Source organism: Giraffa tippelskirchi, chromosome 13 (assembly GCF_054371585.1).
Source record: "Giraffa tippelskirchi isolate mGirTip1 chromosome 13, T2T-mGirTip1v1.2.pri, whole genome shotgun sequence".
NCBI classification, from domain to species: Eukaryota; Metazoa; Chordata; class Mammalia; order Artiodactyla; family Giraffidae; genus Giraffa; species Giraffa tippelskirchi.
In genome coordinates, this window is record NC_137287.1 from 2,998,295 (window position 1) to 3,012,817 (window position 14,523).

At 57.8% G+C, this 14,523-nt stretch overlaps 1 protein-coding gene across 1 annotated transcript in view; it reads left to right on the forward strand.

Annotated features, from left to right (window-relative positions):
- Nucleotides 1–864: 864 nt before the first annotated feature.
- The window catches only part of FOXK1 (forkhead box K1), a 50,537-nt gene continuing 36,878 nt past the window's right edge, over nucleotides 865–14,523 (forward strand). The window contains exon 1 of the mRNA XM_081552705.1: nucleotides 865–1,384. Coding sequence (XP_081408831.1) covers nucleotides 879–1,384 — 506 coding nt within the window. The 5' untranslated portion in view covers nucleotides 865–878. The remainder of the gene's footprint in view (nucleotides 1,385–14,523) is intronic.

Genomic DNA, 14,523 nt, shown 5'->3' on the forward strand with positions numbered 1-14,523 from the left:
CATCTCCCTACACATGTCACCTTGCAACAAGGCCTCAGACTTGAGACGGCTGTAATTTTGTATTTGTTAGAATGTTACTTGATTTCTGTCTGCTTCTCCCACTACACTGTAAGCTCTACCAGGGAGGGTCTGTTCCCGCACCGCCCCCCACCCAATAACTATTAAATGATGGCCGGGCGCAAACACTGCTGCCTTTTTTAGAGGGCCCTGGCTGAATCAGGAACGGGCATGAAGCACTTCTGAAGGATGCCTCAAGTAGCCAGTTCTACGTTTTCACAGAAGACCTCCCTGCAGGCATCTGCCCCCCACCCCACCCCTCACATTAGACTGTAACGGATGTAAGGGCCTAGGCGCCTGGCCTGCGTCCTGGGTCACTCGTGTAGCTACTTGTTGAGTGAACAGATGACTCCGAATTGGAGCACGGGGCATCACGGGTCGCCAGCACCTTCAGGCAAACTCTAGGTACAGCGCGAGACCCCTCAGTCTCGGTGCCTAAGTACCATCGCACTTTGGGGTGTCGGGTGGAGCCTCTAGAGCCCAGGAGGCTGCTGACGTCAGTGGTCCCTTTCTCAGCGAGTGACCCAGGATCGAAACTTTCCAGTGCGGCTTCTTCGGGGGTGTGTGTGGGGAGTGGGGGGGGTTCCCCTCCCGCGTCCCGGGGCGGGAGGAGGCGGCTCCCCACCGGGCGCGGCGGCGGCGGCCAGGGCGCCACCCCGGGGCGGGCGCGGCGCGCGGACACGTCCCCCTGGCGGCCCCGCGCGCGCTGCGCCCGCCGGCTCCGCTCCGAGCGCTCCGGACCGGGATCCCGTGGCCGCCGCGCCCGGAGCCCCGCCCCGCGCGCCGCGCCGCCGCCGGAGGCCGCCCGGAGCTGCGCGAACATGGCCGAGGTCGGCGAGGACGGCGGGGCCCGCGCCCTGCTGGCGCTGCGCTCGGCGCCCTGTAGCCCGGTGCTGTGCGCCGCCGCCTTCCCGCCCGCCGCGCCGGCCGCCGCCCCGTCGCCGCCGCCGCCCGCCCAGCCCCCGCCGCCCCCGCCGCCGCCGCCGGGCGCGATCGCGATCGCGGGGGGCGCGGGGGGCGCGGCGGGCGAGGCCCTGGTGGCCGCGGCCGCCGCCTCGGTGCGCCGGAGCCCTGGGCCCGCGCTGGCGCGCCTGGAGGGCCGCGAGTTTGAGTTCCTCATGCGGCAGCCCAGCGTCACCATCGGCCGCAACTCGTCGCAGGGCTCGGTGGACCTGAGCATGGGCCTGTCCAGCTTCATCTCGCGGCGCCACCTGCAGCTCAGCTTCCAGGAGCCGCACTTCTACCTGCGCTGCCTCGGCAAGAACGGCGTCTTCGTGGACGGGGCCTTCCAGCGGCGCGGCGCGCCAGCCCTGCAGCTGCCCAAGCAGTGAGTGCCGCGGCCCCCACCCCGCGGACGGCCTTCCGACTCCTGACGGTTGCCCTTGCCCCGCATGGGCTTGGGGTCGCCGCCTCCCGCCCCCCATCCCCGCCCGGCGTTGGACAGGAGTCATCTCCTGACCCCTGCCTGCCTTGGGCCGAGGGCAGCCCCCACCCGCCCAATCCCAGGCCTGGCCTCAGGATCGCCCTTGCCCTTCCTCCCAGCAGAGCCTGAGGTCTACCCATTTCCTCCCGATCTGGACACGGGGTCACTCTTGATCCCTGCCCTGCCGGGGCCCAGGGCATGGAGGGTCGCCCTTGCCCTCCCCCACGACCTGGCCACCAGGGACGCCCTGTCACCACCCCTTGCCTGGACCCGCGGTTGCCCTCAAACAGACTGGCTGGAAGAGTTGCGCCAGAGAGTCTGTGGGGTCCCTGAGGTCAGGGGGTGGGGGGACCCCGAAAGGGCCAGGCCCCTTCAGTAGGGGCCTGGTCTGAACTTGGGCCCGGAGAGGACAGCAGGAGAGTGGGCTGGGGTGGGGACAGGAAGTGTCCTCTCCTCGTGTATCTGAGGACGCAGGTCAGGGGTCCCCATGATTGGGGGCATCCACAGCACAGTTGGGGTTCCTGGGCAGAAGGGCAAGTCTCAGCGGGGAGGGAGGGCAAGGAGAAGGGGACCCGCCACGCTTGGGGGACCGGCGGCCGATGCCCTGTGGGACTTCAGCAACACCCTCGTGTTCACTGGCCCTTCCGGTTCCCAGCCTGCCTGGCCGCCCTACCCGGGAGGTCCTTGGTTTCTCCCATCTGCGGATCAGGAGAAACCCCGTGTAGGTAGTCATGCCGCGCTCGGCACTTTCTTTTTCTCTGTAGTAGTTGCTTGTCACTCCTCACCAGTGTTATGTTTCTGCAGCGTGCTTGTGTTCCAGAGTTGTCTCTGACTAATTACTCTCGCTTTTATAAGCACTCTGGGTCCACAGGATTTTTTGGTGGGGTGAGTCCCAGGGCCCAAAGCCTGTTTCTGTAACCTCCTACCCTTTCTAAGATCCCAGCACGTTTGGTTGTTAAGTATTGTACTGAGAAACTTTCAACATCAGCAAGGACTTAGTGGTGTTTAGGGCCTGGGGGGTTGTGGTGGGGGGTAATAACAGAGGTGTCTTATCCAGTGGTTGCAGTCCCTCTGTTCTGTCTTTTCCACAACCTACACACTCCCCATCCAGGCCATTGAATGCTTGCTGGGGCCAGCCCCTCCCCTCGTGAGAAAGTGACAGGTAAACAGCGCCTTTCCTCTCCCTGCCCTGTGGCCCTTGGAGGCCCGGTCTGCTAGGGCTTCTTTGTATAAATTCAGGTTCTGGAAGGGCGTCCACCCAGCAGTCTTGTTTTCAGAGCTCTCTGCCCAGCCACCGGGTGGGAGCAGCCCTGGCCAGGCTCAGCTCACCGAATCGTGAATGCACTAGTATTTTCTCTAAGTCAAGGGGAAGAAATTTCAGCCGGAGGAGTCCTCAGTTCATGCACTGAATAAGCGAGTCCCAGGCCCATTGTTTGTGAAACGTGACTGGCGATCACGCTGCCTCCCTGGCCCTCGGAGCCAGCAGCCCGGATGGCTGCCCCTCTCCAGCCAGGGCCCTGCCCATGGCGCTCATCGGGCTGTGTTCAGATTCACCGCCCTGGGGTGATGGAGAATCCACAGGACAGGACGGGTGTGCTGGCGGAGAGACCCCAAGCGGACGTCCGAGTCTGCCTTCCTGGGAGAGGGCAGCTGTTTCTGAGACCGTCCAGGCCTGTGGACAGCCTGCGTGGTTTTACGTTCTTTTTATTTGAGGAGGCTCAGCCTCGGTGGTCGCATCCACGGGGCGGACGGGCTGTTGAAAGCCGCTCTTTCGAATCGGGGCAGGGGGCTCTGGCTCAGCACGTGGAGAAGTGATCAGGCAACCTTACTGAGCTCAGAGGAAGGAAGCTGGATGTCACACTGGGTGTCACCTCGCGATGGGAATGTCGCTGCTGACTTCCAACGGACAGCAGCCGCGAAGTCCGTTTCCTCTCAGGCCTCGGTGCCCGGTGTGGCCATGAGCGCTCGAAGCGGTGACGTTTCCTCCGTCGTACTTCTAGAGAGTGGGAGGCCTGGCCCTCTTCTTTGTGTGGTAGCACCACCACGCCCCTTCCTGCGAGGCACCCCCGGGTGCCGCCCCGCACACACACGACCCCCCCACACACCCCTGCACAGCTCCCCGGGCCGTCCCTTCCCTCCGGCCCCCCGCTCAGGGACGCACGAGGTGGAGAGGAAACCCAGAAGGCACGCACCTTTGTGACTACGAGCAGGTTTTTCCAAAACTAAAATGAAGCACTTTTGAAATTACTGGCAGGAAAAGAAAAACTGCTCGTGACACCACTGGGGGCCGACCGGCTAGGTGACCGTGTGCACGGGCGGAGGGGGGCAGCGCAGTCAGTCCCGCCACGGCCCCTCCTGTGCGGATCTCTAGCGGCCCCCGGTCCCCGGGCCCGGGCCGGGCGCCTGTCAGCGTTACATGGAGACAGACCAGCCAGCAGTCAGTGTGTAAAAGCGCAGTGTTTACAGGCATGTTTGTCGATGAGAAATCAGTGACTGAGTCTGCAGCTCCCTCCAGGGGAGAAAAGCGTCCCCGAAACTCCAGGTTTCCGAGGCGGGTGGTCAGCGGACCTTTCCTGGGCCTGTGGGTGGACGTGGTTCGTGTGTGTGGCTGGAGGTCGTCAGGCCAGCAGATCTGGAGTTTGAATTGGATGGAACCTGTGATCTAAAGGAGGGGGACCCCACTCGGCCTCGTGCTTGCTCCTTTTTCCAACCTTCTTTCCCAAAAGTCTCATAAAGTAAGCATGTGGACATTCGAGTGTGAGTTTTCACAGTAGAAGCGAGACTTCGTTTGTGGTGGCTTCTGCGGGTGGTGACATTGATGGGATTCTTTGTACTTTCCTGTGTGTCCCAAGTTTTCTGTGATGAGTGTAGCTCTTTTTTTTTTTTAAAGTTTTGAAACATTACAGGAAGTTTCAAGTGTAGAAATGGAGTGAGCCCCACGTGCCCGCTGCCAGGCTTGTTTTATCCGCTTCCCCACCCAGCTCCCTGTCACCCCCGACAAGTTACAAGCGTCCCAACACCCTGTCTGTAAATATTTCAACAAAAGATAAAGATTCCTTTTTTCAAAAACCTAACCACAGTGTCATTATCACATGTAAAAAATTAATAACAAGCTCTTATTCTAATCAAACTTCCAATGATTGTTTGGATTTCCCTTCCCATCGCGTGAATTTTTTTTTTTTTTTCCTTTTCTCACAGCGTGTTTGTTCAAATCAGGAACCAAATCAGGTCCAGACGCTGTGATTGGCTGGTGGGTCTCTCGCATCCCTTTCAAACTGCAGGCTCCATCTCATCCCCCTCTCCCTTTTTTTGTCCTTGATGAAGAAACAGGGTCATTTGTCCCGTACACTTTCCCACGGTCTCTCTTCCCAGATTGCATTCCCGTGGTGTCCACTGACTGCGTCCTCTCCCCTGGCGTTCTGTAAATCGGTTGTCGTACCTGGAGGTTTGGTCAGACTCAGGTCCGATGTTTGTTTTTTTTTTGGCCAAGCCTGCCCAAGAGCAGAGGCCGAGCAAGAAGCAGGCACATGCCTGCCCCCTGTGGCGGGCTTCTGATGGGCGCTGCCCTCGTCCCTCAGCCTGTTGTCCCCTGTCCTCCCGTCGCTGATGGTGGCCGCCAGCACGTGTCCCCGGCCGTGCTGACGCATTCCACCCTCCGAAAGGCTTGTTGTGAATGGAGATGTTACGGATCATGGCCTCTGCAGGCGTCCTGTGATAAAAAGTAATTAATTGTAACCACCAAAGCATTTTACTACATAAATAATTGTTTAGGTGCTATGAAAGCATACAGGCTTCCCAGCTGGCGCCTGTGGTAAGGAACCCGCCTGCCAATGCAGGAAACACGAGAGACGCAGGTTCGATCCCAGGATCGGAAAGGTCCCCTGAAGAAGGAAGTGGCAACCTGCTCCAGTACTCTTGCCTGGAAAATCTCGTGAAGAGAGGAGCCTGGAGGGCCGCAGTCCATGGGGTTGCAAAGAGTCGGACACGACTGGGCTTGCACACTGTGATCACATACAGGACATACGTGCTTATTGCTGTTCCAGCTGGTCACTGGAAGAATATTGAATTCGTTACTAACCATCTTACGGCAGTTACTAGGTTGAAATTATATTGAAGTTAATGAGAAAACGCCCTAGACTTGCTGAGGACCACAGGTGTGGGTGGAAGGCCTCAGGGCCTAGCATCCCCAGGGAGAGCAGCTGGCTCCTGTCCTCCCCACCCTCCTCCCTGTCCCCCCCTCAAGCCTGCCGGGAGCCGCGGGGGCCCCCCCGACGCGGTCCCTCCATCCTGGGCGGCAGGTCGGGAGCGGGCCTGTGTGCAGAGCCGGGGGCACCTTTGGGGCAGGGAGGGCGTCAGGTCCCAGGGGTGAAGAGGTGAGACTTGGTGGTGCTGGCTGTGTTTCCGGGCAGAGAGGAGAGTGGTGGGCAAGGAGCAGGGCCGCGTGCGGCCGTGTGTGGAGCCAGGGGGCCCACAGAGCCCCACGGACACGGTCATCAGGCCTGACCCCCGAGGACTGGGGGCGGGGGGCCGGGGGACCGGAGAGGAAGAGATGCCGTCGAAAGGCCTCCTGAAGGAGGCGTGCTCTCATCTGGTGATGGAGCAGGCCAGGCGGCGTATGTCTGGAAGCTCCGGGCACGGTGCTCACGCAGAATGACACTCGGGAGGTTGGCGTGCCGTGGAAGCAACGGAGCTTTGGACTCAGGCTAGTCGCATCGGGATGGTGCAGTCGAAATAGGAAATGTGGCATTTTCTCTTAAGTAAAAGCTTTGTTGTGTTTTTCTTACTGCGTGCTCAGTCACATCAGTCGCGTCCGACTCTTTGTGACCCCATGGACCATGCCCACCCGGCTCCTCTGTCCATGGGATTCTCCAGGCAAGAATACTGGAGCGCGTTGCCGTGCCCTCCTCCAGGGCATCTTCCCAACCCAGGGATCAAGCCCACATCTCCTGCGTCTTCTGCAGGTGGACTCTTCACCTGCTGAGCCATCGGTTGGCGGTTATTGTGTTATCACATATGCTAGTTCAAAGATTCTGTCTTGTTAAAAACTTACTTTAAAAAGGTTTGTAGGCATGTATTAATAGCAAAGTGAGAGCTCGTGCATTGAATCTATGTTCTAGTATTGAATTCACATTGGCTGTTTTGGACTCATCACCTGTGTAAGAAAGTTTCCATAGTGCTTAAAAAAATCAATCTGTGATAAGGATGGTTTTTATTATGCAGTATGTGTTGAATTTATAATAAACTTACGAAAGTCTTCATCATTGATGAAGGAATGGAATTGTAGGTGCTGAAAGAGTATTGAGTAGAGTTCTAGTGGTGTTCATAGTACTTTTGAAAAAGACATGGCTCTGTCACAATTATGTGCTGGCATGAAAGGAAAGCATTTGATGTGTAGATACAGTAATTTACTATGTGCTGTTTCTGCATCTTGCGAATGTCAGGGGATAAACTTGCTAAGTTAATGACAACTCGAATTACAGCAATGCCTCATTTCCATAATTACCCTGCATTTAAAGCATTTCATATTAAAATGAGAGGGTTATATAAAATGCTTTTACTTTGATTTCCTGGAAAATAGGCCTTTGCATTTGTGACTTGTTACGAGATTTTGTAGTTCATTCTCGTGGCTTCTGTGGCTTCTCAGGAGTTTCTAGTTTTCTGGTAAAAATGTTGCCGGTAGATCTAAAAAGAAAGGCGACAGTAGTCTGCCTGTGTGCACGTGTTTCATGGCCCCAGAGAGGGAGGCTCTGCACCGTGGCCGTGTGCACCGAGCCTCGCGCTGGCTCAGTGACCACCGACCCACGTCTACAACCTGGGGCCTCACGGGCTCTGCCTGGGTGCGGGGTGAGCCCGTGGGGGGCTCGCTTCGCTTAGCCCTGAGGGCTCCGCGTCAGTTCCTGAGCGGCTGGCAGACACACGGCTCCTGTCCCCTAAGAGCCAGCTCAGGTGTGGGTGTTTGTTCGGGTGTTTGTTCGCAGCCACTCCGTTAGGGAGGAACTCTTAGGGAGGAACTCGAGTCCTTAGTCACCAGGACGTGTTTAACTGTTTGTTTACCGGGGAGCCCAGAGAGATCTCGTTTATATGGGGTGTGTCTGTCCCACTTCCCAGATTGGAAAGTGCCCTGAGAAAATAAGGTTTATATATTTATTAATCTATTAAAAAATGGCAAGAAGAGGTCTATTTCAAAAATGACTTTCTATGAGAAAATAGCTCTGTCTCCCCCAACAAAAGAAACTAGGATGGGTGTTCATTTCTTGGTAAACGTCCTTCACCTCTGCCTTGATTGATGCAAGACCGCTGACTCGCCCTGGCCAGCCTCTGCTTAGCGTGTTGTGATATGTTGTTTCAGTTAAGTTCCCTGGGAGAGGGAGCAGAGTTTATGGTCTCGCAGGAAGTTCTGGGGCTCTCGCACGCCTCTCCAGGACTGGGTGGTAGCAGCTTCTTAAACCTTAACTGCACGATGTGATCTGAGACCTTATCCCTGGACTTTGGGTAAAACCCCCAAACATTAAAACCCGTTGCCCTCTCTTGTGTTTTGAAAAAATCTTTTTACCCATGGGTGATTTTATAGCCTCATGCTTTGGTCACTGAGGAAAATACTGATTGAATTATGCAGGTGTAATGTCAACATATCTTATTATACAAATGTTTTATTTTTGTTCTATTGTTACTTTTGATCCACTGGAACCCAATAACTCACGTCTTTGAAAATAGAAATCTTTGAAAGGATCAGTCGTTCTGATGGAGTTTAATTTTGCTCTAAAAGTTGAGTGAGAACGCATTTTGTAGAAATAGAAAAAGTCAGTTTTGTTGTTAGCCTTTCTCAGCACCTTGTGTTGTGATTTGGCTTAAATTTTAGTGTTTTCGTTTGTACAGTCAGTTCTTTATTAGTCCAGGTGGAGCTGTCCAGCCCACCACTGACTTCTGTTCCTTTCCTGCCCCCAGGAGGGGTGCTGTGGGGTCCCTGGGGGGCTCCCCTGTTTCTCCCTCCAGCTGCGGCCGTGGACCCACCGGGAAATGGAAGATGGAGGCTGGCAGTCATGGAGTGACTCAGCCCACTAGGACGTCAGGGACAACATGGGGTTTTATGGCATTGTTCCTTGCTTGGGATTCTTCCTGAACCCTCTCTGAGCACACGTGTAAAGCACGACTGGGCCCCGGGCCGTCCTGGAAAGGCTTTGCCTGTTGTGGGTTGTCACAGAAGCCCAACGGTCTTGCTCTGTTTCTGGATGAGCGGCTGTGACGTCAGATGTGCTGGCTCCGCCCCCCACCATCATCGCCTTTCTCTGAGTCACAGGTGGTCTAGGTGAGGGGCCGGTCCAGGTGCTGGCCTGATGAGGCGGGCGTGCCATCGGCTGGGGACCCGCGGCGCTGGGTTGGGGGTGGCTGCAGGGAGCCGTGGGTCCGGGAAAGCCTGCCCGGAAATCCCGCGACCCCCCCCCCCCCACCGCCCCCGTGTCTGGTTTGGATGCAGTTTACAGAGGAGGTTCAGGAGCCTCCCATGCGTTACCAGGAAGCCTCGGCTGGAGCGTTGGTCAGTGAAAGGTGACCTGTAAACTTGGTGACTCTCCAGAGCTCACATGGAAAGGATGTTAGAATGGAGCCCGATGATCCCGGCAGCAGACCGGCTGGAGCCCGGGGTCCGCGTGAAGAGGAGGGCGGCCGGGTGGAAGCTTGTGCGCCCCCACCGCCCACCCCCGCCGCGGGGACGCAATGTCTGGTCTGCTCGGCAGTTACGTGCCCCACGCAGGGAACAATGACTCATCGCAGCAGGAGGAAAACACCTTCGCTCAGAGTGCCCGGCTGGGTTGGACCCTGTGTGGACCGGGGCGCCTGCCGCCTGCAGCGCCCAGCGCGCAGGGGGGCTCGACTGACCGTCGGGCTTTCTCAGCGGTCTCCCCGGCGGGGCGCGGTGAGCGGAGCCTCTCGGCGGTCCGGTCTCTCCCCGGCGGGGCGCCTTGAGCGGAGCCTCTCTGCGATCCGGTCTCTCCTCGGCGGGGCGCCTTGAGGGAAGCCTCTCTGCGGTCCGGTCTCTCCCCGGCGGGGCGCCTTGAGCGGAGCCTCTCTGCGGTCCGGTCTCTCCCCGGCGGGGCGCCGTGAGCGGAGCCTCTCGGTGGTTCTGTCTCTCCCTGGCCTGGCGCTGTGAGCAGCTTCCAGGCCCATCCCCAGGTGGCCGGGCGGAGATCTCCTGGTGTCTGGAACACCCTGCCCCTAAAGAAGTGCCCAGCAGGACTGTCTGGGTCCTGCATGGCTGTTGACACTTAAAATGTGGCTCGTGTGACCAGAGAGCTGATTTTTACTTTTGTTTTTTTGGCTGTATTGTGTGGCATGTGGGATCTTAGTTTCCCAACCAGGAGTGGAACCCGGGGCCCCTGTAGTGGACTCAGGGGGCCCCAACCACTGAACTGCCGGGGAAGCCCCCTGAATTTTAGTTTTTATTTTGCTGTTCAGTTTTTGTTGTCATTCAGTTGGTAAGTCGTGTCCAACTCCCTGTGACCCCATGGACTACTGTACACCAGGCTTCCTGTCCTTCACTATCTCCCAGAGCTTGCTCAAACTCATGTCCATTGAGTTGGTGATGCCATCCAACCATCTCATCCTTTGTCGTCCCCTTCTTCTCCTGCCTTCAGTCTTTCTCAGCATCAGGGTCTTTCCCAGTGAGTCAGTTCTTTGCATCAGATGGCCAGACTATTGGAGTTTCAGCTTCAGCATCAGTCCTTCCAGTGAATATTCAGGACTGATTTCCTTTAGGATGGACTGGTTGGATCTCCTTGCAGTCCAAGGGACTCTCAAGAGTCTTCTCCAGCACCACAGTTCAAAAGCATCAGTTCTCTGGTGCACAGCCTTCTTTGTGGTCCAGCTCTCACATCCGTCCTGGGCGGCCTTGGGGAGGAGGCAGGTCTGTGGGTGCCCAGGCCTCAGGGGGTGGCTGCCCCTCAGTTTACTGTACTGGCCTCCAAGGCTTGCTTCAGTTGTGTGCCTTGAGGTGTGGGGGTGGGAAGGCCTGATCCAGACCGTGGGGTCAGGTCGCATGTGGGGCGAGGGGTCCTTCCGCAGAGATGAGCACCCTTCCGTGTCTGCCGCCCTGGACCAAAGCTAAGTCCAGATGGACGGCGTCTGTGTTTCCCTTCGTTGCCTCAGTTCTTGAAGTCAGAGGAAGAAAGTCAGGGGATCCGAGACACGACTCCTATGAGTGTTAAAGACGAAGGCAAATGTGCAACTTTGCGGGAAATTAACAGAGAAAATCCTCTCCCTGGCCCTTCATAGCCCTGGGTTCACGGTGCGTTGATTACGGACAGATCCCCTGCGAGTCCAGCTCCTTGAGGCTCGTGTTTGGGTTTCTGTCCTTGCAGACTCTTCCCCCCTTGCTGAGCAGGTGAGTGCCTGTCCGGAGTCGGAGTGGACACCCGCTTGGACCCGAGTAGCTCTGGTCTGTGTGGCTGTGAGGGGCCCGTGCGTTGAGCCGGCAGGCCTTCCCGGGTTGGTCACATATTGAGTGAACGCTGGTCCTCGTCCCTCTGGTCCATGTGTCCCTCTCCGGGACCTGGAGGTTCCTTGAGGGTGGCACTCACACGTGTGGCCCCTGGGACACTCAGTGTCTGCGGAGCGTATCTGTGTACCTGATCTCGTGTGGCCTGCAGGTGGCTGGATGGGGTCCATTACAAGATCTTACTCACAGGAAATCCAAAACAGTTGTTTCTGATCAGCGAGTGGTCAGAAAACTGTTTGAGTGGCCAGGCCAGGACCCAGACGGGCGCTGTCCAGTGTCTCGTGCCCTCGTCCCCACCCCCTCATCAGCTCAGCCTGCCCCTGGCCTGCGAGGGGTCGTGCGGGGCCCTTTGATGGGCCTGGGCCCGGGCCCCTTCCCCAGGCTCCTGTTGGTCACGTTTTCTTGGCGCTCGGCCACGCCCCTGTGTCGACCTGCCGGGGCTGCGGGGTCCAGACTGCGTGGTCGCTGGCATCACAGCCAGCAGCTGCCTCGGCCTCTTCTCTAGGAGCCCCATGCCCCTTGTCACGTTTAATCCCGGGCGTTTATAGACTTCTCTGGGGGATGGGTAATGTGATGGGGACTTTTCTCGCTGATTGTTTTCTAAAGGTCAGAGCTCACAGGTAGGAGAAGGGGACCCTTTTCCTTCGCTCTGGAGTGTGTACTTCCGCAGAGTCAGAGTGTGTCCATCGCCGGATCTGGGCCTGAGGCCGGGCAGCGTCACAGAACCTGTTTTCCGGCGGCCCCCTTCCTGGTTTCCATCGCCAGCCCGGCCAGGTCCAGGCTAGAGGCTGCGCCCAGGGCCCCGTCTCCACTGACCTTGACGCTCTTAAAAGAAAATAGGAGTCGCTGTGTCGGGGGGACTCAATTTCCAGTCGGCCCGTCTGATTTGACGACGTCCTGATAGGGTTCTGGTGCAGCGTCTCTGGCTGGAACGCTGGGAGGGGCCGCGTGCCCTTTCTGGGTGTTGCACACACACGTGGGCCTTCTCGAGGGGGTCGTGTGACCACTTGGATTTTGTGCTGTGGGGATCCTTCACCAAACAGTTGCTGGTTTTCTTCTTGTGATTAGTAATCTCTGAGATTCAGTACTGGAATAAAACAGTAATTTTGAATCCAGCCACAATTTCCCCTTCTAGTAACAATGTTTTGATTCACTCTTAGTGATGGGAGTTGGCTTAGCCGGGCCCCCCGGCAGGGGCAGCGACAGTGACTGGCTCACGCCGGGCAGGACCCCGAGAGGCAGGCAGGCAGGGGCTCTAATCTCACGCCAGCCTCGTATGTGCCCCAACCATCACCAGGGTGTTTGTCCACCACAAACGGGGGCGCAGGGCACTTTGCAAAGGAAAAGCTGTGCCTTGGAGGTGGAAGCCCAGAACTGATGAAGTAACTCGTGTGTTATTGAAGGCATTTTAAGAAATACAGGAAAGTGCAGAGGACAGTGTAATGTGTCCTCGTTCATGTCCTGTCTTTTTTTTTTTTCCAAGAGAAATGACAGGTCGCAGGTGACTTTGGGGTCCCCTGAGTTCCGGAGACCCTTAGGAGTTTGACTCTAGTCCTTTGTCATACCTTCCTGACCCAGAGCCGTCTCCGAGTGATGTTTGTGCAAGCTGTGTGTGTGTGTGGGGAAGTGATTTACACGAGTGGGGTCTTACTTCGGTGTGTTTCCATGGCTGCAGGAGGAGTGCCTCGTGGGCAAGACTGTCAACCGTGTCTTCACAGCCCCAAGGCCTGACCACTGCCCATCCCGGCCCCGCAGCCTCCCCTCCCGCTTTCCTCCCCCGTCCCGTCTGCTCCAGCGCTCAGCCCCCTGCACCCGCGCGCTCCCAGGCCTCAGCCCAGCATCCCTGCCCACCCTTCGTCCCGTCCAAGGGCCCTGGGCTCACCCTCAGCTGCCATACCTGAGCTCACAGCTGGATCCAGGGGGCCTCTCCGTGCTGGATGTGGACAGAACCTGGAAGGTCACCCCGCGTCCCCTGCCCGCACCCCACCGGCCTCTCGGGCCTGAGGCCTTCAAATTCCCATCTGACTGGCCGCTCCTCTGCCACGTCAGCTGCTGAGCCCTCTGCCACGCTCTCCAACGGTGACGAGTCCAGGTGACCCCGGGCAGGCCACCTGCAGCATCTCTGAGCGTCACCTTGGGGCATCAGCACATTCACGCTGTCTGCAGCTCGCACCCCCTCCGCCTGCAGAGTTCCTCATCTTCCCAAAGTGGGACTCGTCCCCTCCGACGGCCGGCTCCATGGCCCCCGCCTGCGTCACGCGAGTGCTGACGGCGCACCCATCCCTCCCACTGGTCCCCTACCTGGCATGCCCGCAGTCGCCCAGTGGCACTGCCATGGGGCCACATAGGCCAGCACCATGTGCTGTGCGTTTCCCTGGGTTTTCCTGGAGTTTGTAACTGCGTTGCCCGTGTGATATGTGTGTCTGTTGCCGCCCCACTAACCTGGAAGGTCCTGAGGGTGAGGTCCGTGCATGGAAGTGATCCTGCTGCGGTTTGTGGGGTGTGTCTGGGCCTTTCCCCCGCCGGCCCACTGACCCTCAGCGCACCCTGGAGGAGAGCAGGGTGGGGAGGGCCTCGGGACTCGGGAACCACCCTTGGAATAGTCCTGGGACAGACGGCCGCCCTGCCTGCCCAGCGGCAGGCTGACCCGGGCGGGCCCTGTCCTCCCCTGCCCCCAGCCCCTGCGGGCGTCTTCCGAGCTGTCCTGTGTCCCTGGGCACCATCCGCTCAGCCCGTATTTGGGGGCAGTCAGTTCTTCAAGTTTCTAGGAACCTGGTGGACTTCAGTCTGTGGGGACACTACCGAGCGACTAAAGGACAACAACAGGTTTCTCCCCTCCCAGTGGGCCTCTGACCTGTAGGGACTGAGCCGGCGCCTTGGGGACTCGGTGCCCACGTGTGCGTCTACCTTTTCTGGGCAGATCCACCGGTCTCCCTGTTACAGCTCCTTGTGAAGTGAAATGAAGTGAAATGAAAGTCGCTCAGTCATGTCCAGCTCTTTGCAACCCCATGGACTATACAGTCCATGGAATTCTCCAGGCCACAGTACTAGAGCGGGCAGCCTTTCCCTTCTCCAGGGGATCTTCCCGACCCAGGAATCGAACTGGGGTCTCCCGCACTGCAGGCAGATTCTTTACCGTCTGAGCCACAGGGAAGCCCAAGAATCCTGGAGTGGGTAGCCTGTCCCTTCTCCAGGGGATCTTCCCGACCCAGGAATCGAACCAAGGTCTCCCGCCCTGCGGGCGGGTTTTTTACCGTCTGAGCCGCCAGGGGAGCCCCACAGCTCCTTGTGGTCATCGGTTTCTCAGCCCTCACTTTATTATTTTCAGAAGTGTAATTTCATTTTTTTTTGCTGTCATTTAAGCAGCCAAAGAAGTCTGCCGTGTTTTTAACATGACAACTGTTTTTTAAAATGGGTGAGATTTTTTAAAGCCTGTCACTTTTCTAAAGGCGCCAATGAGGGTCTCTCTGGAGAACTCGTCTGTCCAGAGGCTTTTTTCCAGAGGGCTCCATGACTAACATGGTAGGTAATCCTCACCAGAGCAGAGGAGTTG